The sequence below is a fragment of the Haemaphysalis longicornis genome, unplaced genomic scaffold, assembly GCF_048455015.1.
Source record: "Haemaphysalis longicornis isolate Haplotype H1 unplaced genomic scaffold, Haemaphysalis longicornis Haplotype H1 scaffold_3, whole genome shotgun sequence".
In the NCBI taxonomy this organism is placed as follows: domain Eukaryota; kingdom Metazoa; phylum Arthropoda; class Arachnida; order Ixodida; family Ixodidae; genus Haemaphysalis; species Haemaphysalis longicornis.
Window position 1 is genome coordinate 211,497,049 of NW_027526335.1, and position 24,349 is coordinate 211,521,397.

At 47.0% G+C, this 24,349-nt stretch overlaps 1 protein-coding gene across 2 annotated transcripts; it reads right to left on the reverse strand.

The window, feature by feature from the left end:
• Positions 1–1,793: 1,793 nt before the first annotated feature.
• LOC144175951 (cholinesterase-like) lies at positions 1,794–23,951 on the reverse strand. Of its 2 annotated transcripts, none has more exons than XM_077705018.1 (3): positions 23,819–23,951; positions 5,567–7,065; positions 1,794–2,065 (listed from the first exon to the last, which is right to left on the reverse strand). In XM_077705018.1, exons 2-3 carry the CDS (start codon positions 7,045–7,047, stop codon positions 1,840–1,842), a joined length of 1,707 nt encoding a protein of 568 aa, XP_077561144.1. In that variant the 5' UTR covers positions 7,048–7,065; positions 23,819–23,951; the 3' UTR covers positions 1,794–1,839. The 2 variants fall into 2 exon arrangements, with proteins under 2 accessions (XP_077561144.1, XP_077561143.1); XM_077705017.1 differs by lacking the exon at positions 23,819–23,951 and adding an exon at positions 18,849–19,005.
• Between the last annotated feature and the right edge of the window lie 398 nt (positions 23,952–24,349).

The window sequence follows — 24,349 nt, forward strand, 5'->3', positions numbered from 1 at the left end:
GTCCAGACAATGCGGTAAGAACCAAAGCCTCCTAATAGTCACAGATCCCAAAAAGGCTATGCAAAACCTTATGAATAGAAGAATTCAGAAGCGACTTAAAAAATTAGAGCCAAAAATGTCGAATCAATTCCACCGCATTGTCTGGACTCCCCCAACACGACAATCCCACAGATAATTGCAGTTCAGAACAACTCCTCTGCATCAACTGTCAGGGCCCGCATGCGGCATACTCCGAAAAGAAAATAAGAAACATAAAGGTCACAGAAAACATTACCTTCCCAGAGGCGCGAAAGAGGTTCGCATCTTTCTCTCTGAGCAGGTACGCCGACGCAGCTCGCCGGGGGGCGAACTGGCGTCTGGTTTAGGCGGGGACCCAGTACTGCGAGTCGGACTTGGTCCCGCTGCCGCCCCCCCCTCTGGGTTGCGTCCGGTGGCCCAACCCGTCACCAAACCGCCTGCTCAGTCAGAAGTGGCTGTGGTGGGATCCACGTCTGTTGGGGATGTTACTGCATCCACTGTTTCCTCTCCACCGGCCCGAAGCACACGCGACAGCACCACGCAGGAGATGGAGGAAACCGCAGCAGTTCCCACCCCCGCCCCACCGCCTGTGCCACACTGGGCGCTCCTGACGCCCTCGCCGGTCGCGGGCAAAACTAAGGGCGCCGCAAAGGGTTCCAAGTCCAGGGGGTCCGGTACGCCGAGTACCCCATCCAAATCTGACGATTATACGGATGTGGGACCTCTCCTGTGTGCTTTGCAGCAGAAGGAGCGGGTCCCTCCATCTAAACCTCTAGAGAAGGTAAAGACCCCTCCCAAGAGTGCAAGCCCCAAAAGACCTTCCTACAATCTATTATCTATGCAGATTCCCTCAGTGTTGTGTGGGCATTGTCGTTAACAAAGTCTTCGCAAAACCACGTTGTCAATCTTATCGTCAAGGGTATTATGTCTGTGTATGTCCACAAATTTTAACTGGTCCTTTGCTGGGTCCCTGGCCACTGTGGTATATCCGGGAACAAAGCCGCGGATTGAATGGCTGCTGCTGCTACACTGTCGAACGCAGTAGACATAACCACATTACCCTACACCGACGTGAAGCCACACATTAGACAACATTTTCGCAGAACATGGCAACCACACTGGAGTGAACAAACAGACAAGTTACACGTAATAAAACCACACTTGGGACCATTCACCACCGACACACGCAACAAGTACACAGAAGTCGCCTTGGCTAGATTACGGTCAGGGCACACGCGCGCAAGGCACTCGCACCTGCTCACTGGTTCTGCAAGACCTCTGTGCAGCAGGTGTGGAGAGGCCCTGTCCGGGATCCACATCCTCATACAATGCAAGCGACTAGAAACAACAAGACACACACAAACGCACAACTATACAGACAACACATTCCCCTACACCCATCGTACTTTTTATGGGATGACCTCATAATTACTCACAAGCGTACCTTTACGTTCCTTAGTGATGTCCAGTTTTTACACCTCATCACTTACCGTGCACGTTGAAACGCTAGCCCTTTACACCAGTCATCTACATTGTCTTTTTTGTCATTTCACATATATTTTTAGTTAAATGTGTTACCTTTACTGAAACTTCGTCCTTATAAAATAACTTCATTGGCGCTTTTTGCCCTTAGTCGGCCTTGCGCCATAAAAATCCGAACCATCATCATCACCCGCTTCAAGATTTGTGCGCTTATACCGTGAGGCAAGCTGGCGAAACACTCACACAAAGTAACGCAGAAGTTTGTAAAATGAATTGAATGCAAGTCAAATGTCCACTTGGCAACTCGTGAGGTTCTCTTTTATTGCTGACATAACTTCCTTACGATGCATACCACCTAAGATTGAACAAGACGCGCAGGAGTTCATATAGTTGTTGTCGATGATTGAGAAAAGCGATTCGGGGCTTGAGGAAGCTCTTCCACAGTTGGCACTTGGCAACACGGTGACCGTGGATAAGGGTGCACGTTCCCGAACCAAGCACCACAGACACGGGGTTGTTTTCCGTGTACGGGGGCCAGGCGTGGGCATTTGAGAGTGTAGGCCGCCTTGTGAAGATGAGGAGAATGCAGGAAACAAAACAGTTAGGTAGTTGATAGCGCTAGGGTTCGTTAGTTCATTCTTCATCCCCACTGTTTCCGTCCGAATGTGTTCGACTCAAGGTTTCACGGCGGGTAATCTTTGACCAAATGTCGTGTTTTATGACCTTATAGCAGCACGCTTGTTTTTGAAATCGAGGGTTGGACGGAAGCCCGTCGGGTCAGGGAAACACATGACAGCAATAAAAACTGGCGCCAACCAAGAATGTTTCAAATCCAGAAAAAGACGTTTCGGCTCCCGTACGGGTGTCTTGTTCACAATGAAAAGTGGGAGCGAAAGTGATCGGGTTATGTTTGATTCAAGATGTGACGTAGGTAACGTGCGTACACGTGTGGGAAGTGGCCGTCATTGCGATTAACGGTGTGCTCCGTGGTCTGGATTTTCAGGGATTCAGGATGAAGCCGTGAGGAGCAATTCTTCCCTTTTCTCTTTCTGTGCACGCTGAACGTCAACGATTTTCCTTCGCGCTTTACCAAGATGTCCAGGAACGGAATCTTGCCGTGCTACTCCTCCTCTATTGAAGTCCTATTGAAGTCCCGGATTGAAGTCCCAGATTTGCCTATTGATGTCCCGGATTGATGTGCCGCCTATTGAAATCCCGGATTTGCAGCGGCTCCTGAGGTTCGGCCTTGAGAACACGTACTTCACTTTCGAGCGCACGTTTTACAAGCAGGCACACGGGACAGCGATGGGCGCAGCCGTATCAGTCACAGCAGCAAATCTTACGATGGAATCGCTTGAGCAACGTGCATACAATTCGTTCCGTCCTGCGCCCAAAACCTTTCTACGTTACGTAGACGATTGCTTCAGTGTTTGAAGAACGAAGCACTGACTGCATTTACAGCGCACCTGAACAGCATGGATGACGCAAGCAGGTTTACCGTAGAGGAGGAGCAGCACGGCGAGATTCCGTTCCTGGACGTCCTGGAAATTGAAGAGGGCGCCGACGATTGTATCAGTACTGCGTCGGTTTCGCTAACCGATAAAGAAAAACTATTTCTGCGCAATGTTGCTCCGGGACCATGTGGCTAGAGGGTATAAATGTACAAATGTACAATGTATAAATGTAATAAAATTCAGTTGGTAGTGTCAGCGCTTGTGCTTCGTTTCTTGTGATTGTCTGCGTACCCAGTTAAATTTAGGCTGGCCAGTATTATTTTAAGTATTATCCAACTAGCTCAGATTCTGCCTATTCTTGTCCTGGTAAAGCGCGAAGGAAAATCCTTGACGTTCAGCGTGTACAGAAACAGCACCCACACGGCTCGCTACCCAGAAACGGTGTGTAATTGCCTCACTTGTAAGCCGTGTGAACAGGGTTTGCAAGAAACCAGAAGATGTCGCCGCGGATATGTAACACGTGCATGGGGATCTCTCTGCAAGTGGTACCATGACTCATTTTTGCATTCCGTGGAACGTCAGCTAGAACGTCCTGCGCTGTCCGGCAACATGCGTTCCAATCGTCGTGCTCCGATAGCGTATGTACCTGGAATTAGCGAGCACTTGGCGCGTGTTCTGCGCCCCTACAATGTACAGGTAGCGCACGTGCCAACAAAAAAGTTACGCCACTCTCTGGTGAACGTGAAGGACAAGCTCACACAAGAAACGTTGCCAGGCGTTATCTGCAGCCACGTGTCTGCAGCATTCCTTGAGCAGACTGCGACCCAAGCTATGTCGGTGATACAGGCAATTTTCACTAAAGGCTCAAGCAGCACAAGAACGAGGTAAGAAAAAGGACGTGTCTTCTAACGCTCTCGCCTAACACGCAGAAGCAACTCCCCATGAAATAGATTGGGAAATAACCGGGAAAGAGAAGAATTGCACCTCACGGCTTTATCTTGAATCCCTGACAATCCAGACCACGGAGCACACACTTAATCGCAATGACGGCAACTTCCCACACGTGTACGCACGTTGCCTACATCACATCTTGAAGCAAACATAACCGAATCACAGTCGCCCCCGCTTTTCAATGTGAACAAGGCACCCGTACGGAAGCCGACACGTCTTTCGTGGATTTCAGACACGCATGGTCGGTGCCAGTTTTGAATGTTGTCACGCTTGTTTTTTGATAATTTTTCACCCTCCTGGCACAGGCAAGTAGTGATGGGAAGTGGGGCTCTACCGGGAAGCTTTGTAAGCGCTCCACGTATCATGCAAAAATTCGATGCTGAGTGAATGAGAAGTTTGCACAATGTGCTGGGTCTTGCATCACCTGCTCACCGACCCGGTCATACTCATCACGTGCGTATGGGGTGATGCCTTGTCACCTCGCTAATACCGCAGCGCCAAATAGCGCCTTTTTAGTTTTAGCACCGGTAGCTATTAACCAGAGATACTTATTATTCCGCTCTCGGTCGTACCTGTTGCCGTTATGTTATTGTGTGAATTTTAGTTTATGTATATATCATAAAAGACGGAATGTTTCTGGAATGTAGATGCGTTCCTGACCTTGCTATAGATACTAGGACGCTCTAACAGGGCGTGTCGAATCATTTGTTCTTTTTCCGGACACCACACATATATGGTCGTTTGGAATGCACATCCTTTTCAGCCGTCCCTTCTGGAGCACCTTGCTCTTTATTTGTCTTGAGAAGGTCCCGTTCCATCGCTGCGTCACCTTAGAGTGTGCTATCGGTATTTCAGGGAGGCAATTATTCCTCGCTAATTTGCCATCCGCTCGCGTGCCGACAGATCGCCTTCAAGTTAACCACCGCGTTCTGAAACATGCAGGGGGTCACGAAAAATCACTCCACCCCCCCGGTGAGGCTGCTTGTTATATGGCTTGTTTCAAATGTTGTGTCGCTGGCATACTACCCCTAAAAATGGCGTTTCCTAACGCTCCAGCTCAAGCGTATTGCGATTACTTTACATTTATTGTTTGTGTAATTGCCCTTTGTTGATAGACTATGCCGCAATATACAAAAGCGCCGCAGCTGGCCTACAGAATTAAAATAAACACGTGTTGTGTGTTGCACAGCACCCGTACTTCTTTCAGCATATGCCAGTTTAATGGCTATAAGTAAAAGGACGTGCCACGTCGGACGCACCACCCTGTACCAACTTTAGGCGAACCTAGTTCGATAAAATCGGCCCCTGACACGGTTGACTTTTACTCAATTATGTACAGCCATCAAAAGTGTTAACAACAAAGAACGAGGTGTCAGCGTATGCACAGGTCGGCAGGTAGCTATAGCGCCCTGGGTAATCAGCGAGGTTGTGCTGCCGAGTGCAGAAAGTCAGCATCGGGAGCACCGATTATCAGCCGCCGTAGATGTGCCGGTGGCTATCGTAATCTGCCGCTCTGTTCATAGGCTGGCCCCTAGTTCTTCGTTATTGTTAACACTCTTGACGACTGTACGTATGCACTGTGGGTTTATAGTGTTTCCGTCACTTATTGGGTATTATAAAAAAACGACATGCAGTTCGCAAAAAACAGAGTATCGACTCACCCGCATTCCGCAAATGACGACAAAACTTGTATAAGCTCTTTGCTAGCGCGGTAGCTGCCAGCAGGTGATGTTCCAGCATCAACGAGAGGAAATCCAAACAAGAATGGGAGGTCACTGGCATGGGGTGCGCCTGTCCACGCAGGGAGGGTCGTGTTAGAGGGTCTGTGGTCGAATACATAGCTGAAAACCTTGTTTCCCCACGCAGCATATGCGCTGGCAAAAATATGCGCGGGGCAGTTGAAGAAACGGTCGGAAATGTAGTCCACGTAGCGCCTGACGAGGCCAAAGTTGCTTTCGCTGGAAGTTTCATTTATGTAGTTCTGTAGAAGAAACGGAATATCTATTCTCACTAGTTCTCCGACAGCTTTTGTCATGGTTTCCCTGATATTTGCGGCCGTGGACGTATTAAGGCCTTTTTTCAACAGTTCGCTTGAGGGAGGAAAGTTGAGCATCCAGCTCATCTCGTCAGACGTTACGCCTGAAATAATGCTCACATTACTGAACAAGCCAAGCTCCGTCGCCAGCCTTGGATCAAAGGGAAGAAACTGGTTGTGGGAGGTCGGCCAGAAAGGGTTAGGCTTCGGCTTCGTAGCGTTGTAAGAAAGCGTTACCAGTTCGTCGGCCGACACATTCCGAAGGCAGGCGAGGACTTCGTGCGGGTGCGAAGCAAGGCTCTGGCCTTCATGCGCACAACCTGCCATCGTTGCGATTCTGTTGCCTTTAGCCATGCTTTCCATGGGGGATTCGTAGAAGTCAATTGCGTACAGGTTGCCACTGAGCAGCACGGCCCTGCGAAACAGACCCCGGCTTATGGGCGAGAGTAGATGTGCGTGAATGCTGACGGCACCGGCGCTCTCCCCAAAAAGCGTGACCGTCGATGGGTCGCCGCCAAAATACTGGATGTTGTCTTGAACCCACATGAGTGCTAGTGCTTGGTCCATGAAGCCATTATTGCCGGGTGCTTCATTGGACGGGGTATGAAGGAATCCAAAGATGCTCAATCGGTAATTCATTGACACGACAACGTGCCCAGTTTCGGCAGCCAGTATGGAACCGTTGTAGGTACGGTCAGACGCTGTTCCGTAATTAAAGCCTCCACCGTAAATCCAAACAAGAACCGGGACCAGTCTCGTTACTCTGCCACTCCTCGCGCGTGAAGTCCACACGTTGAGATGGAGACAGTTTTCAGTGTATTCGATTCCGTTCGTGGCCGCTTCGGGGAACATTGGTTGAGGGCAGGCGGTGCGACGCGACCTGGCGTCGTAGGTACGAACCCATGGCCTGGCGGGTAATGGCGGACGAAATCGAAGGCGTCCTAGAGGTGGTTCAGCGAACGGTATGCTTAAGTACTGCTCCACAGTTGTGCCTAAGACGGTGATCTCCTTTCCCAACACGGGACCTAGCCTTGTTGCTCGTCTCACATCCGCGATGGTGAAGTGGAAGAGGCCTAAAAAGATCGCTGGTAGGAGGTGTCGCCACATGTAGACCTTTGTTTCGTTCTGTGAAAGAAAAACACAAGTTTGTAATTATTTTTCGGAGGGAAAACACCACAAACGCTCCTTGCATATAAAATTATTCACAGTATTCAGATTGTATGGCGTGGCGCTGAGGAACTATTACAGACACTTCCTGTAAATTATGAATTGGGTCAATCGAATTTGAATAGCGATAAACTGTATGTTGAAACATCCATGCAGTGGCTAACATGGTACCGCGAGCTGAGCGGGTTGATAAATCTCCATAGTTCAAAACATCGCAACCAAGCGTTCGTAGTGCGCACAGTAACTAGTATTGAGAAGACGTTATTGTTTTATTGTATGTCCTGCGTTCAGTACCCAAAGGCATACACAGCGTTGTTGCGGTGTGAATTTCTTTAAGCCAAGGCCGCACTCGAAGCGTGGACTTAATTATTCCTGCCAGAACCCTTACTGAAGAGCATTACATACGAATTGTTACTGCTCTCGAGCAGGTCGTCAAATCAAGAACGCTTTGAGCGACTCCTGTGTCACTGAGAAGAACTTATTACTGGGCTAGTTGGTGAATATATGCCATGATTCGAAGCGCAACAAAAGCACACGGACGAAGAGCAGAGTAGGCGAGACTGGCGCTAGTCTCGTCTACTCTGTTCTTCGTCCGTGTGTTTCTGTTGCGCTTCAAATCATGGCATCCTCAGTCACTCACTGACTGCCTCAATTGCGTACAGTTTTCGTGCAATTCTGATCAGACGACGTGGGTGGACAGCGTTATTGCAGCTTTGCGCTTATTGTTAATGCGCCTGGTAATGGCAGGAACCTATGAGGCCCCTTTGATTGCGGATGGGGCGACCAGAACCGCCATTAACACTGGAAAAAACGACTATGCCCCCGGCCTCCTGTAGGGAAGATCAACGTAGAAAAATTTCCAGAATTTTCTTTAGTTTCTAGTTGGACCGCCAAACTACATTTGGAGCTGTTATAAGGATTGTGATAATTCGCCCGTTATGAGTGAGGATAATTATCCCAATTACATTTAAAGATTCAAGAAATTTTATGATCAAGCCTCTGACGTAGATTTTCGGTGTCTGTGCGTATCCCAAGCAGCATTGGCCTATAACCAATGATTGGAAATACTTAGTTTCATACCACGCATAACCACAATTGGCACTGTACACCAGCTATCCTCACTGTCTTTCACTGATTTTACTTTTGTTCTTCTAACCGATTTTAGTGTTTTCCTCCATCACTCATATGTAACAACTGCTTTGGCGCTCTTTGACCCAGGCGGCCTTGCGCCATTAACACCCAACCATCATCATCATTGACTGGAAACTCCATGGGTAGCCATTGGCTTCTGAGCCACACATCGTACATCAGGGGCCCTATTCTCGACTGCACAAATTCCCAGGGAACTGGGAAATTTTCCGGAAGTCTTTTGTGATTGGCTTTCAATTTTGGTCACGCGCTTCCGGTTGACAAAGCGGTTGTGTTTGGTTTCGTCATTTTGACGTTTCATAACGTTTACTGTCAACAGTTCTAAAGGCTGCCTTATTTCTCTTTACTGAGAGCCCATAATTCTTGGCCGGCAATGAAAAACTAGACTAACTGCACCGGATATGACAACGTATGCCTGTCTTTGCTGTTAAGGTGTATGAGTACAATCTATTTTCATCTATCAATCTATTTCCAACAGTGTGCCACGTCTATTGCGTATTTTTACAACGTTGGTGCATTCCTGTATTTGTTCAAACTCTTCAAACTATGTGTATTGCGCCTGCATTTTTTTCCTTTTGATGCCCCTCCTGCTTGGGCCCTTCAATGGGCTTGCAGTATATTTTAAATAAAAAAAATAAAAAAAAATAAACAAGAATACTGCTTTTAATACACGCCCGCTCTGTTATTAACTGAGGAGGCGTTACGTAATTCAAACAGTTGGCGGGAACGATCACGTCACACACTGGTAACTTCAGTCTGCATAAAAGCGACGTAATGTTACGTAACAACTTGAAAATGGCGGCTGCTTTTTCCGCGAAATAGGGCACAAAATTTTGCCGACCTTCGGCGCCACGAAATGTCCGAGAATTCGCAGCAAGCACAGTTTCGCATGACGCTTGGTTTGAAGCCTGTTTTCTACAGAAAGAAATAATAGTTTCGACTGTTTGCAACAGAATGCCTTGTTGGGCGTGTTGGTTCATGGCTTCAAAAAATTAAAACGAGCGCAAAGGACGGGGACAGAGAAACATAGTGGACGGGACGAGCGCTCGTTTTAATTTTTTGAAAACTGTTTCCAAGTCAGCGATCATGGAGCATACAAATAACGTGCAGTTTTTGATTTTAGGTTTGGCAATAAAAAAAATTATTTTGTTTGGAGTAACCCCAACATAAGAGGGCAGTACAAGCCTGTCCATGACAAAGAGAACCCAATGCATGGCATTTGTCTACACTCCTAGTAGTAAGCTTCTGGGTCACATGATCGAACTCAAGAGAAAAATAACAAAGAAAAGTGACTCTTTTGTTTATTACAGCGCTAATTGAAGTCAAGCTTGACGAATGAGTAAGTCGGCGACATCGGTGGGCTCCGCGGTTATCAGGTGTAGCGCTTCGCATACAAGCGATGGTCGCGGCCGTCTTTTTTTGTGATCACGCCATAAACTTATAACATAGCAGCAGACCATAGCATGGCGGCGGTGGCTCCCGCGAAGGTCATAACGCAACACAGCTTGCATCGAAGCAGAGAGCCAACTATGTTACTAAAAGCGATTGAAAGAAATAAATAGATACGGTAAAAAGATTGTTTGATGTTTTTTAGCTCAACATCCGCCTTTCGGTCGCTTTTGGATCAACGTTACTCGATCGCTTTGGGGTGTTGACGCCAATTATGACCTGCAGAAATGTTTCTCTTGCCAGCCTCAGCTACCGTCTTAATTTTTATAGTATGCGCTAAGTGTTTTTGTATCTTTTATGCGCAATATTTGATACCTTGGTTTTGATCTTTATGAGTGAAGCGTAAAATTACACTGCACGTCGTCATAGCTATACGTGCATCACGTCACTGATTGCTTACTTCGTGCTTACGCGAAAAAATGACGAATTGCCAGGGAATTTGTGCAGTCGAGAATAGGGCCCCAGGTAAAAGACTACTCGAGCGCCAAGCAAACCCTGACCGGAAGCAGCGTCACACAGAAAGCGCATCGGTGGCAAAGCTTCATCCAAGCGATAAAATCATGCGGCCAACCAAGCGTGCCTGTCGCGTTTCAACACGTCGGTCGGAAATGAACAGGTGACAGCGCAGCAAAAAGTAGCTGCCAGACTGGTTACGGCACTGCGTCGCAAACAAGGTCAACTAAACAAGACAGCAGGGTATTTGAAATAACCTGCGAGATTTTATCACGTTCCTTAGGCATCGGAAATTTGTGTGTTTTAACGCAACGCTGGCCGGCGATCTACTAGCGTTTGTACCCTTCCGCTCTTCATTTTTCTTCATGGCATATGTCTCGGCATATGTCATGGCATATGTCGCTGTCTCGGGTCTCTGTTTTTCAGTTTATCAACCGCCGTGCCTGCGACGTGCGTTTTGGTGCCAGTGACGTGTGTTTGAAGCATATCTGCCTGTGGAATAACGCCGTTTGCCTACTGCCGCTGGAAACGTAAGAGCTTGCGCTCGTCCCCGCCTCAACTTGCGATGTCGTTTATAACGGGTCTACTTTTTGAATGATACGTGGTGTTGTGGATTCTTGAAAAGACGGAAGCGGTCGCATACCGTGCTTCAATTAGTGTGACGCCAATTCTAGCTATCTTCTACTGGCGCCTCGCAAACGTCGTGAAACTATTACTCACCCCTACCCGAGACTCTGTTCATTCTTTGCAGTGCGCCTCGCAGCTATTGTGGCGCGAGAGCGGCAGCGGCCGAAGCGCGGCCCTAAAACGGGCGCCGTGATTGCGTGCCGTACTCGTATAGCTCGGCAACAAAGTTATGCGTCGTGAAAGTACCGCATTCACTCGCCACCGCGGCCCCACAGCGTACAGTCGCGTGCAATTTGAAGGTAATCGCGCGAGCTTCGACCGATAAAGACGATTACGACCCCGCGCGGCATTTTTCGGCGTTCCTGGGACCTAGTTTACGCATTCTCCTCTCCATCAAATGCTCTTCCTTCAAGCAGTCATCACTCCCGCGGATAGTGAACCACCCTTTCCGCAATGTGGTGATTTTGTGTGGTTGTAATCACGCATGCTCTTTTTTCTTTGTTATCGTGAGAAGCGATAGTACCGACTGTGATAAGTGCTCAGTATTTCTAGCCAATGAGTTTGCGCGCACCTTTTCGAGAACTGCTGGAAGATACGACAAGTGGGACGTCGTCGCTGCTTGCGCGATAAAAAAGGAGGAATGCGTCACTGGTTTTGCCGCGGGAGTGATGGCTGCTTGAATAAACAGCGACCGCGGGAGAGAAGAATGCGTAAGCTAGGAACCAGGCGCAGTAAAACAAGCAGCGAGGGGGCGTTATCGCTGTGGTGGGTCGACGCTCGCGCGATTACCTTCAAATCGCACGCGACTGTACAGGGGGATTAAGGGCCCTATTCTCGACTGCACAAATTGCCGGCATTTCGCCCATGTTTTTTTTGCGTAAGCACGACGTAAGCAATCAGTGACGTGCTGCACCTATAGCTATGACGACATGCAGTGTAATTTGACGAGTCACTCATAAAGATCGCTACCAAGGTATCAAATATTGTGCAAGAAAGTTATAAAAACACTTCGCATGTACTATAAAAATTGAGACGGTAGCTGAGGCTGACAAGAAAAACACATCTCTGGAGGTCAAATTTGGCGCCAACACCACAAGGCGATCGAGTAACGTTGATCGAAAAGCGAGCGAAAGGCGGATGTCGAGCTAAAGAACATCACACAATTTTTTTACCGTATCTATTTATTTCTTTCAATCGCTTTTATTAACATAGCTGGGCTCTCTGCTTCAATGCAAGCTTTGTTGCGTTATCACCTTCCCTGCCGCCACCGCCGCCACGCCATCGTCTGCTGCTATGTTACAAGTTTATGGCGTGATCACAGAAAAAGACGGCCGCGACCATCGCTTCTATGACACATAAGAGCAGCGAAGCGCTACGCCTGATAACCGCGGAGCGCACCGATGTCGCCGATTGACTCATTCGTCAAGCTCGACTGCAATCAGCGCTGTAATAAACTAAATAGTCACTTTTCATTGTTATTTTTCTCTTGAGTTCGATCATGTGACCCAACAGCTTACTAGGACAAGTATGGACAAATTCCATGCATTGGGTTCTCTTTGTCATGGAGAGGCTTGTACTGCCCTCTTATGTTGCGGTTACGCCAAACAAATAATTTTTATTTCATTGCCAAACATAAAAGCAAAATACTGCATGTTATTTGTATGTTCCACGGTCGCTGACTTGGAAGTAGTTGAAACTATAATTTGTTTCGGTAGGAAACAGGCTTTAAACAGCGCGCATGCGAAACTGCGCCTGCTGCAAATTGCCGCACATTTCGCGGCGCCGTAAGCCGGGGCAATAGTTTGCCCTCTTTTGCTTGTATTTTGCGACAAAAACAGACGCCATTTTCAAGCTGTTACGTAGCATTACGTCACTTTTACGCAGGCTGAAGTTGCCAATGCATGACGTAATCGTTCCCGCCAAGTGTTTAAATTACGTCAGGCCTTCTCAGCCAATCACAGAGGGGGTGTGTATTACAAGCAGTATTGTTGTTGAATAGCAAATACAGGCTTACGTTGTCATGTCCACTGCATTTAGTCTGGTTTTTCATTGCCGGCCAAGAATTATGTGCCTTTAGTAACGAGAAATAAGTCAAACTTTAGAACTGGTGTCCGCAGACCACATGAAACGTCAAAATGACGACAGCACACACAACCGCTTTGTCAACCGGAAGCACATGACCAAAATTGAAAGCCAATCAGAAAAGACTTCCGGAAAATTGCCTGAATTGCCGGCAATTTGTGCAGTCGAGAATAGGGCCCTAAAAGAAATGCGAACAACGGAGCGCACAGCCTCCGACGCATGCTGCACCATCTGGCTGCGAAGTCAGTAAACTGCATGCGTGCGCATTTCTTCGAGAGCGTTAGAGAGTGGTGTGGCCTGCATTTATGGGAAATGCTTGATCAAGAACTAACGCCGGTCGTTTATTTTGAGGCGCCTTTTCAAGCTGTGTAGCCACTGAGCAGTATGATGGTTGAAGGACATTCTGCAATCCGTTAACCTGCTTCGCGCTTGGCCCTCGAATGTAGTAGATAACAGGATGCTCAGTTCCGACAGAGCATAAAAACACGCCTCAAAATAAATGTCCGGCGTCGCTTCTTTATCAAGCATTTCCCGTAAATGTAGGCCACACTCTGTAACGCTCTGAAAGGACTACGCATGCGCGCTGTTTACTGACAGTGCAGCCAGACGGTGCGGCATTTGTCGGAGGCTGTGCGCCCCGTTGTTCGCATCTCTTTTGATCCCCCCTGTGCGCGTATTACGTGGACTGGCGGAGTGCTTGATTAGAGCAAGTAGGCAAGAAAAGTAGGCAATGCAAGAAAGTAATATCAGTGTCCTTGAACGACTCTGGTAATATGCAAGTTCTCCTAGGAAACGGTGCCATGATGAAACCCAGAACCGCGTTGGAGGGAATGAGACATCGGGAGACAGGGCGCACGCTGAATGAGACAGGGCGCACGCTGGCGAGCGAGTAGGGCAATTTCCCGACGCCCGATTTTGTTGCTGATTCAATTGGACGACACGCACAAATAAAGGAGCCTTGGGTGGAGGAAAGGCTGATTTCCCGACTGAAGGCACGAGCCTTAAGTTCTGCTACTGTGGAAACAGAGTTGAAGGGAAATGCAGTTCTGTTTTTTTCATAACGAACCAAGTGCTGCTGTTTTAAAACGTGGCACTGAAAAGTGAAGAGCATAGTATTTGTTTAGCTTGAGAGCGAGCGTTAGCAAGATTTATAGTTTACGTTGAATATTTTGACAGGCAGATGCGTTAAAGGGTTCTAGCTACTACTGTGTTTAGTAATTAGCTTACGTTTAACACTGCAGTGAATGCTTTTTACGTATTACAAGCGCTACCACGTAAGGGTGCTTCCCGTGGCGACGGGGCGGATGCAGCACAGGGAACATGTGTCCCAAGCTGGAAATGCGAGGAATATTGCTGTTGAACTACACATTTTCTTCAAGGGTGATGGGTGCATTATTGCAAAAAAGTTATTGTTTACATCTACCTGAGTTTCTCCCTTTTCTAAGCATGTGAAGCTGCTAAACACAGCAGGAATTGATTGGCGCTGTATGAGCCTTTTTTCTGTCTAATATTTGTGTGTTTCGCTTTCATGTTGAAGCATTTAGTGAAGAACATTATTTTCTATTCTTGCAGTCGTTAGATATGTGTCTTGTGGCGTATAAATGGGTGATGTGCATAATAAAAGAGTAAGAAAAGAGAGGTGGGTTGTTCTGCTGCTTCTTTTAGGCTAGTTTCGTATTCCTCCCCTAAGAATTCGTTTATTGTGCCCAGTGCCGTTATGTAATTGCCATAGATATGCACACCGACGCTCCAAGCAATTCTCACGTGCATTCTATAAGCCAGCGAATTATACCCTTTGAAATTCATTTCTGTTATTCTACGTGGTCTAGATTTTTTAATATTAAATTTAATTTAACGCAATGAACTTAAGTCATAATCGTATTTGTGTGAAACCCTTGTCGACTTGAGGTACAAATGTTTTTCAAGTCTTCGCGTAGAAACTTGAAAAACGCCTTCACTTGAAATAATTGAAGATACTGTTAAAAAATTTGTTTAATTCATGCCGTTATCATTTTCGCCAGTGCCTATTCTACCAATTGCTTGCGTGGTGATTTTTTGTTTTCTGCATGCCATTGCACAGAAAATTATTTAATGCGCGCATTAAAATATTTTATCGTTGCTTTAACAATTTTCGGCATAGTGGCTTGTATAAATCGGAAATCAGGCCGCAACGTAACTCATTGAATAAGCATTGGCCCCACTCATTGGACGGAAAGTGAAAAAATGTGTATGAAAATTGGCGTGGGGTCCAGGTGTAGGCGTTATTATAGCAACATGCTTTGCAAAGCATTGTCCAGTATTGACCTTCCATAGCTTGGCCAACTGTTCGCTTGTCACCTTTCCCAAAAACGAGACAATAATGACGCCTGAGGTATTGCCAATCTCAGACACATTGACCGCTCATGATTTACCATGCTTGGGCTTTGCAATTTCAGCTTCTTGGGATATTCACGCATCCCTTGGCGTGCTTTAGACGCGCTAATCTCAATTTGCATGTTTACGAACGATGCATATGGCTTTGAAAGCTATTCAGGTCTTCCGAGCAACGGAAATGCCGTGTGGCAACCAGTTGCCACCTACATAACACCTCCGCAGTGTACAGCTTCCACGAAAACAATGTGGAGCAAAGCCCGATAACGAAACACGAGATGCGCGCCGCCGGGTTTTCACTACCAGGAAACAAGGAGCGAGGAAAGCTTGGCGAAGTAGGCGCCTACTGCATAAACATGACACTACTCGTGCACGCGGCTTCTCTTTCGTTTCCTTTCTTTTGCAATCTGCGACTGAATGTTTGAAACACACTGGCAAAGTTGTGTAAGCCACGCGAGTAGAAACGCGTAAAAAGATGACTGCGTTTGCTCAAAATGTACCGCGCTGGGTGCTTCTATGAATTTTTCAAGATCACTTACGTACGTTCAGGTTTTGATGTAATGGTTACGTGCTAAAGAACGTGGCCGTGTGTGGATATATCGCTGGCTGTTTTGTTTCATGATCTTTAGCTCTGTTGTACAAACTAGTTTGTTATGTCAGTTCCAATCCATAGTCATTTGCGAATTACCTGTACCGAATGCAGGTCAATTAGTTGATGTGGCAATAAAACCTTATATACACCACTTCGAGACTCACTGTACTGTCCTGGAATGCGGGATGCAAAAGCTCGTGCGTCAAATATACACACTGAATCAGAATTGCAAATGAGAGACTTGTTAACAAACACAGAAAGGCAGGCTGGCAGTCAAGAACACCAAGGAAGGCAAAACGGAAGTGGTCCGTCGTATTCTTCTTGGAAGGGAGATGTTTTTGAAATGTTTGAGAGACAGAAAGTGGAGAAAAATATGCTATCCTGAGTGTTACTCAAATCCAACTGAAATACCAACTAAGCTAGCGGGAAGGCTGTGCTACTCCCCTTGTTCGGCATTTTTGTGTATTTAATGGTTTCCTGCGCTTGAGGGTGGCAGGCAGCGCTGGCTTGACAAGTGCAAAGGCGCCTTCTTTTTAAATCGTGGACCGTCACTCGAGCGTCTACAGTCTGTTGGGCGCACAAAGGCTCACCGAAGTGCTCACTAGTTAGGCTACTGCAAACGTTTCTTGTCGATCGCCGCAACACGGCTGACGAATTATACGGTCCTCGCCAGGAGGATTTTGTCCATAGTCATGAGGATCGCTGCAGCGATGAAATAATCTAAAATAAGAAACCCTGATCGTTTACATTGTACGGTATGGTCAATGTGTGATTGCAAGCAGAGTTTTGTATGGACGCGCGTTCGGGCACTCCTTCGTTTCGCCATCACCCAGCTTCCTCTCACCGATTTGGGCACGACGCGCTCGTCGCCAAACCGAAGAGCGGAATGCCGCCTTGGGATTGTGATTTTCATAAAGGGCAGTGGCAGGCTGTCTATCTGACAGTCGTTATTGGTGCTAAAAGTGGAGAGCCACCGCGTTTGTCGATGAGCTGTAAATAAAGTAGTCAGCAGTGGCTCCTGATTGCGGATGGTGTGGACATGTATAAGGTTTGCGCTGTGTGTTCTTTTAAAGTGGCCATGAAGACAAAATAGAAGTTTTGTTTACTAAAAAGAATGTTGTGTCGCCGATAACTATTGCACTAATGTTATAGCAAGCTTGAAAGAAATTATCGAATACAGTCGAATCTCGATATAACAAATCACGCGGCACCACCGAAAATCGTTCGTTATTTTAAAATATCGTCGCAGTGAAAAACTGGCGATTATAAGCCAGTTCTAAAACTTACGACTTGAAATGACGGACGTTAGCAGTAGACGCGCGTGCAGACAGGCAAACTCTCAAATAAAAATGCTGGGCTTACTTCAAAGCTACTTTATTTGAAGTAATCAGTTATTTTCTTCTGACGCGTGTAGCACAAATGATCGATTAGGAATGCCTCTACGTATTCCACCTTGCACAACACCTCAACGGGTACGTCATGTCACCGAGCTATGAAAGTGTGGAATGTATTCATGTGCACTAAAACATGAATGCTCAACACGATTACATCTTCTTCCTTGTTCGGAGAACCACAGTCGTCTTCCTTCGCGTCGTCATTGTCACTAAAGAGGATGACTTCTCTCGCTTCTTCTTTGCTTTGTCGCTAGCTGCATCCATATTGTTACGAATCAGCCCACCGCTTGACTTCGTTCAATACTCCTTGGCTGTGCGACGAAGCCTTCACTACGTGCGCCTTTCGAGCAGGCCCCCCTCTCGGTGACTTACACTTGCAGCCGACAATTCAAGCAAGCTGCGACGTGTCTGGATCTCAGGCGCCTCGTTCTCGGCGTGATCAAACTTCGGTGGCGTGCCGACGCAACAGGCCGAGACTTGTCCGAAGGACACGGAAGCCCCGTGTCCGCTGCGGAGACCACCTCTCTCCCTTCTCTCAGACTCAGCGTGCGCCGCTACTACCGACTGCTCAAGAACTCTGGAAAGAGTGTTGTGTGCGTCTGTGTCGATCGTGTCGTATGCAGAATGTAGAAAAAATGCTTGTTTTGACCGTTGACGCTTTGGGTATAAATAAGGCCCCCGAAGCGCTGTACTTCATTTCTGTTTGAGCAGTGAATCAATGCTGTCACTCTGCTCCAGTCCTGTACCGTAACCTCGCCCGTTGGAGCATTGTTCTTTGGCTTCGGCTCACCTCTTGCTATGAAGTAAACGAGTTACGTTTTGCCTACGGCTTCTGGATTTCCTCACGGCTGCAACATTGGCTGAACGCTCGCTTCAAACCACGCTACCACACGTATGTCGGAGGCGACGGAGCTCGGCTCGGGTCGGCCTTCCCGTACACAACAATATTTAGATCCCGCACGAACTTCGCACCAAAATACTCCACAACAAAGAAATAACCGCACGCACACATGATTAGCGTGAAGAATTACCGACGGGCCTGCATCACCCAACACAACGAGAGAGAAAAAGAGGCAAACGCGGCTAGGCTTGCTAGGCTACTGCACATTAAACTGCAGCTTTCTCGTGGCACTAGCTGTTGGCACTCGACGTGGGAACGATAGCTACTGCTGTCAGGAAATACGCAGAGAAACGACCGTTTCTATTTTACGCTGGAGTTGGGACGCTGTTACTTTTAGCCGAATTCGTAATACTGATGTTCCCCGATTTTATTTAGGGAAATAAATTACGTGCGTTCTTCTGAAATACGCGCTTCATTGAAATTCCCAGTTCTGAAATATTTTTGCATTAAAATACAGGGTACCTGGCGGGGATCCTTAAAATATCCGTAAATTTGATAAATTTGTTGATGTAGGGTTCACAGTAACGAGATCATTATACGCTTATAAGGGGTTCCCGATGTAAGCTTTTAGGTCTGGCCCCGCTGACTAAACCTCGCTGCGAAGGGGCAATAGGGACTTATTCAGTGACAAAAATAAATGTTGCTTAAACTGAGCGAACGCGCCCGGGGCACCGCACCCAGAGGGACGGCCAGAACATAGGCTATGTGCAACAACCACACTCACCCGAGTCCCAAAGTCACTGAGCTCAGGCCAAAGTAGTCTCCCGGGAACGCAGACTGCTTCCTGCTTTGCCGACACGACGACACCCGCGAATAAGCAAGCGCTCTGCTTACCTGGTCCTCGCATCAGTCGTGCTTGCACCATCCCGCGACACTCGTTGACCTATCTCCTTGGCTCGCGATGGAAAGCAACAGCGGAGTGAACGGGGGGAAATGTGCTTGAATATTTCCTGGGATTGCCCAGCGCAGTTTCATTTGCAGCCGTAATAGCAAGAAGTTCGTCGTTTTTGCTTCGTATAAGCTGAGCGGCTGTTTGTGGGCGGTGAAGCGTCATGAGACGAGGCATGTATACTTCTCTTTACCAGTGCGACGAACAAAAAAAAGTTTGTCGCGGCGGAGCGCGAATGCACGACTGAAGAAAGCTGTAGAATACTGTAATTTACACTATCTGAAGAAGCAAAAATAGTGAGCGGAACAAATTCAATGTCATGAAATCACGGCCGCTGTTAATTCTCTGGCAAAACAGTAGCGATGGATCATGTTTGGTTCAAATTCACATTAATTTGAATGGCGTCATGAAGACGAAATGCAACTGTTTATTTCGGAAGAAATAGCTTTGGTAATTCACTCTACTCAATTTTAGTTCACGAATATGTCTTTTTAGCTTATGGAAAATGAAAAATATGGAAAACATTTGTTTCATGCGGCAAGGTGTAGAGTAACAAGCAAATTCGAAATTCAGCTAAGGGTGTTAAACCCTTGTTATGATGTAGTTGATATGGGCAAACAAAGCTAGAGGCACCACTACTAGTCAGGTGGCCTGTCAGGTTTGTTGCGCGGGCCTTGGCAGGTGGCCACCAACTGCACAAACCAGCCCCTAAGACGTCGTAAAGACTCGGCCAAACAGTGTATGGTGGGTGGCCACCCCTTTATTTGTTTTCTTTGATATCTAGAAGTTTGCTTCTCAGCGATAACGTACGCAACATTTTGAATAGATCAACTTTAAATTCTGTCGTCATATCCCCAGTATCGAAATGCAGTAAACAACCGTAGTCAGCACTTAAAAATTTTGTTGGGCTATATGATACATAAATAAAAAAAGCCGTTTATCTGCTCCTTTCATTGCAAATGTCGACAAGACGCTAGTTTTCCGTTGACATTTACCAAGTAAATGCCTTCTTTCGCTTTCCCGCTCACCTCTCATGCTCTTCCTCTCTCGTCTCGCTCCTGCCAAGATAAATACGCTAGTGGTTCGCTCAAGTCAATTTAAATTTACCGCATTCAACTGCTTCACGCTGGGAGCCTCTATGCCAGCGCCGCCGTACGAGACGCGCGTGCATCGAGGCACCGTACCTGCGCGCTACTCTACGTGTATTATACGCGCCATTTTTGGAACCTTTCTTTACTGTTGGCAGCGTAAGTGGCTGCTTTTGTATTTTTATGGGCTTACTTTTCTTTAAATCAAGCATCCAGGTATTTTTAAGTAACCCTGAAAATATCACTGACGTATTGATGTGTTGCCTCAGATGTGTGCAATCTTTTGTTTTTGCTGAACAAGTTGAGACGTCTAAACATTGTCACCAGACTGAGATGTGTCAACGCCGCCTGTATAAACAGCGTCTAACGCGTCGCGCGCTTTCCAATGGGAAGGGTAGATACGCTTAGTTCAGGCACTGATCCGCTATGTGGCGCGTGCCGGCGGACATCTCGCCTTACGTCACTGCTCGCCAGTCCCGAACGCTGCACACACTTCTACGACGTGTGTCTGTCAGCTTGCCTGTTGGGCTTCAAGGGCCGCTTCGCTCACATCTTAGCCGCGACGAGGCGCTAGTTCTGTGGCACACTTGGGATCTCGTTCAACGTGTCGCTCGCTTCATACTTGCTGCATTTTTCTAAAGGTAACTTACGGAGGCGGCCTGAAATAGTGTAAGAACGTATTGATTGTCGGGATCATATTTAGCTAACAGAAAAAACGATATTTTCGTATGGGGCAGCCATTATCTTACTGATTTTTTTTCTCTGGAGTATTTAGAGAAGAAAAAAGTGCGTGCACGTTTTTTTTGTTCAGGAGCTCACTTCTACCATTACTTTCCAAAAAATATCACGTGCTTGTAAATTTCACAAAATTATAGAAAACAAAAGGATAAGCAGCTGAGGGTCCCGCCACGCTGTCCGGGTGCTTGTACAGTACAGTCCTCAATTTTAGAAGTGCGTACCGATGCGGAGTGCGAACAGCGGGGTCAAAACAAGACCTAAATGCGGAGGGGACAGAGGGGGGATGCCCCACTCAGAAAATTTCGGGGCCTATGATCTGAGCAGATAAGCGCGCAAAGCGGGCAACAGCCTGTGGCAGCACAAGGGATTTTGCTTCGTGGCAAAGGCGGTTTTATCAGCGACAGACCAAGACAGACAGACATGGTGAAAAACAAGAAGGCGTAGGAGCGCCCCCTCGGGAACGCTAAACAACTTTCAGCTATTTTGCTTTGTTTCCGAGAAGTGGCGCTGACCGGCGGACACGAAAGCACGCTGGACGGCAACGGAGCGGGGAAGGGTAGGAGAGAGCAACACGAGAGTGGCTGTTTGGCCATTTTTCGCTCACGCGTTAGGCAATGTTTATACAGGCGGCGTTGGATGTGTAGACATGGTCGTGAGTTTATGAGTGTACCGTTGAACCACTGTAACAACTTTGTAACAACCTAATGATTCTTGGCGTCAAGTTCACCGAACATGGTTTTTCACCAGCCGTGTGGCCCGAGCTAGTTGATGATATTCAAAAGACAACTGCCCGGGCTGGGTCTTTCAACTTCTCTTTTTCAGAGAAAGCGTATCTTATTAAATGCGTTTTTCTTGCAAAATATTTTTTGTCTCCTGGATTATGCTCCCTCCCAATCCTGTTAAGCACGAAGTGTTCCGCGACATTTTTGCTTTCTTTTGGGATGGAGGCAGTGAGCGTTTAGCGAGAGGTGCCCTGCGCCTCCCACGCCGCTCTGGGGGTAATGTTTTCCTTGAACCGATCTCATAAGCCAGGTTTTGGCCCTTACCGCCGTCTCTTCACTTCGCATTGACGTAGAAACTCAGGGCAGTCTTTTCATCCTCTGCTTTCTGGGCCCGTTTAAACGGGTTCTTTCTCCAACTATGGCCAGCTACATGAACCCCCCAGTGCAGCTATCCCATCGAGACTCTTCAAGGCCGTAATTACGTAAGCTACGGAAGTCGTGCACTGGATGCTGATCTTGGTATTGTGAATGAACAACATGCCAGGCTGTGTGAAAAAAGTAGCTACTGCGAGGTCGGGCAGGCGAGTGGATTATCGAGATCATCCCTGGGTGCGTCTAACTCCAGGTAGGTTGCCCGAGAACGTCAAAACCATCCAGTCGCAAAAAGCTTGTCGAATTCTTCCCACAAAAGACAGATTATTTCGCTGGGGAGTAACACAGAACTCTTCCAGTCCCTGCTGCGGTCAACCAGTATCCACGGCACACACGTTCTCAAGCTGCACTGTAGCGCGTTGCTTTTGGCGCGCCATACACCGCGCCGCTCCAAGTTTGGGGATTACAGGGTATCAACTGAGAGAACAGTGCCCTGGCACTCCCCTAGGCAAACTATTCGCAGTAATTGGCGCTTATGTACTGTGACGCAATCGCTCCATGACGTTGCGCAGAATGGCAGGCTACGTATGCAGTGGCCCTTGCTTTCCTTTTTTCAGACACCTGGTGACCTTTCTCGAAGGCGAGTTGGTCCTGCTGGGTGAGGAAGAGTTTCTGCGACATTAATCTACCCGGTTTATAGTGGTGTCGAACAAAAGGGTCATTATCCATGGTAGGTTTCCCGACCGTTATCCTTAGGGATTTTCGTTGTTACAGTTGATTTTTGTCTGAGAACTGGGTGCTATTGCGCTACAGTACTCGTTGTGACAATAATACCACCCATGTACCATGTATTGCTACTTTCTTGAAGCGAATGTTTTTGTACCTTTGTTTTCGTCGCATTTTAATCTACGTTGTAAGCAACTGTAAATTGTTTGTATGCTAATCTTTTCTCTCCAATCAACTTGAAACTGTTTTTGTGTTTCTGTAAGTGTCTGTAACTGGCAGCCTCCGGGCTCTGTTAGTTTTGTAGCAGCAGCCGCTGCATTTGTTTAATTTTTTTCTGGTTGTTACTTTATATCGTTGATACCATAATTGTTTGATAATAATTTATCCTTTCAACACAGACAGATACATAGACAGGTCAAAATGTACCCTTTCAAGTACCCCAAGAGAGACTATAGTCTTTAATATTCACGAGTAAAATCGATTTTGTATTCATGCAAGGTAGCATTAACACACCTGCACCTTGGAACTCGGCCGTCGAAGTAGGCGCCTGCCGAGTGGTTTAAAAGACGTTGGACGTACAGACTTTCTTCCAGCTAGTTTCTATCACAGTTATATTCTTCCTTTCAGCAGACCCCGTGACTTCGCTCGTAGACGCGGTGCGTACTACGCCACCAAGGTGGGCAAAAAAGTCAACTAAGCACGGGAAAATTTTGTAGTGATTTCATGAACGCGCACCCCTAAATGCGCAATGCGGAATTACTGTGACCGGTCAACCGCAAACTTCCAGCGCTCAATCTTTTCTGGTAATAAATAAACCATACGTGAATCTCGTATTTTTCCGCATTCACTGCTCTGTAGGCGTGCACAGAGAGTAACTAAAATATTTCGTTTTGACGCAAGTGTGGTTTGTGCTGCATCAGTGTCAGTGACTTGTCCATAACAAATATTGTACAAGAACTGATATCTAGCTTTTAATGTAAAAAATGCATTTTCATTAAATTCCTTGAATAACTTGGCGGTTGTCAATACCTACATGAAATACCTGCATATAATAAGTCCGCTATTCGGGGTCCTGATTATTTCGCTGCGGTTCATGGCCCCGCATCTATCAGGTGAAGTAATCCTCACAGAAGAAAGAAAGTTACGGCAGACAACTCACCTTCCCACATTGAAGGCGATAGAAATCGGGCTAAGATTCTTGCGCATCGGTTGTTGCAACGCAGAGCACTTCGTTTCGCTCCACAGGTTGCGACAAACGCTATTGCGCGTGGCGGAAGCGATTCGCCTTTGTTTCTCGTGTCGACAGAGCAAGAAAAATAACTCAAGTTTCTTTATGCTGTCGGACAGAAGAGTAGAAGAAAAAAGTCGACAAACAGCTTTGAGAACAGCGCTTCTCAGCGGCAGCGTCTTTGTTTTTTTCTTGACATTCTTTCAGCAAGCGGACAAGGGCATTGATAGCCTGCTTCCCCAGGCAGCTCTGTGCTTGTCAGAAAAGCACTTAGCGCTCACAATTCGGAAATTACGGATAACCTATGTGGCGTGCGCTGACAATGTAGCAATAATAACGTAATTTTTTGTCGTCATTTCAGAATTACGTAGAAATACTTTTCCAGCGCATGAGGAACTCAAGAACAGTGCCCCTACAATGACTGTCACAGAGTAGCCCTCCGGTGCACAGTAGTGGACTAAT

Coding starts and splice junctions, on each gene's coding strand:
- LOC144175951 (XM_077705017.1), bottom strand. CDS start 18,989: ATGGTGCAAGCACGACTGATGCGAGGACCAGGTAAGCAGAGCGCTTGC. Junction 7,066..18,848: donor TCAGTGACTTTGGGACTCGG/GTGAGTGTGGTT, acceptor TTTCTTTCACAG/AACGAAACAAAGGTCTACAT. Junction 2,066..5,566: donor TCGTCATTTGCGGAATGCGG/GTGAGTCGATAC, acceptor CATCTTCACAAG/GCGGCCTACACTCTCAAATG.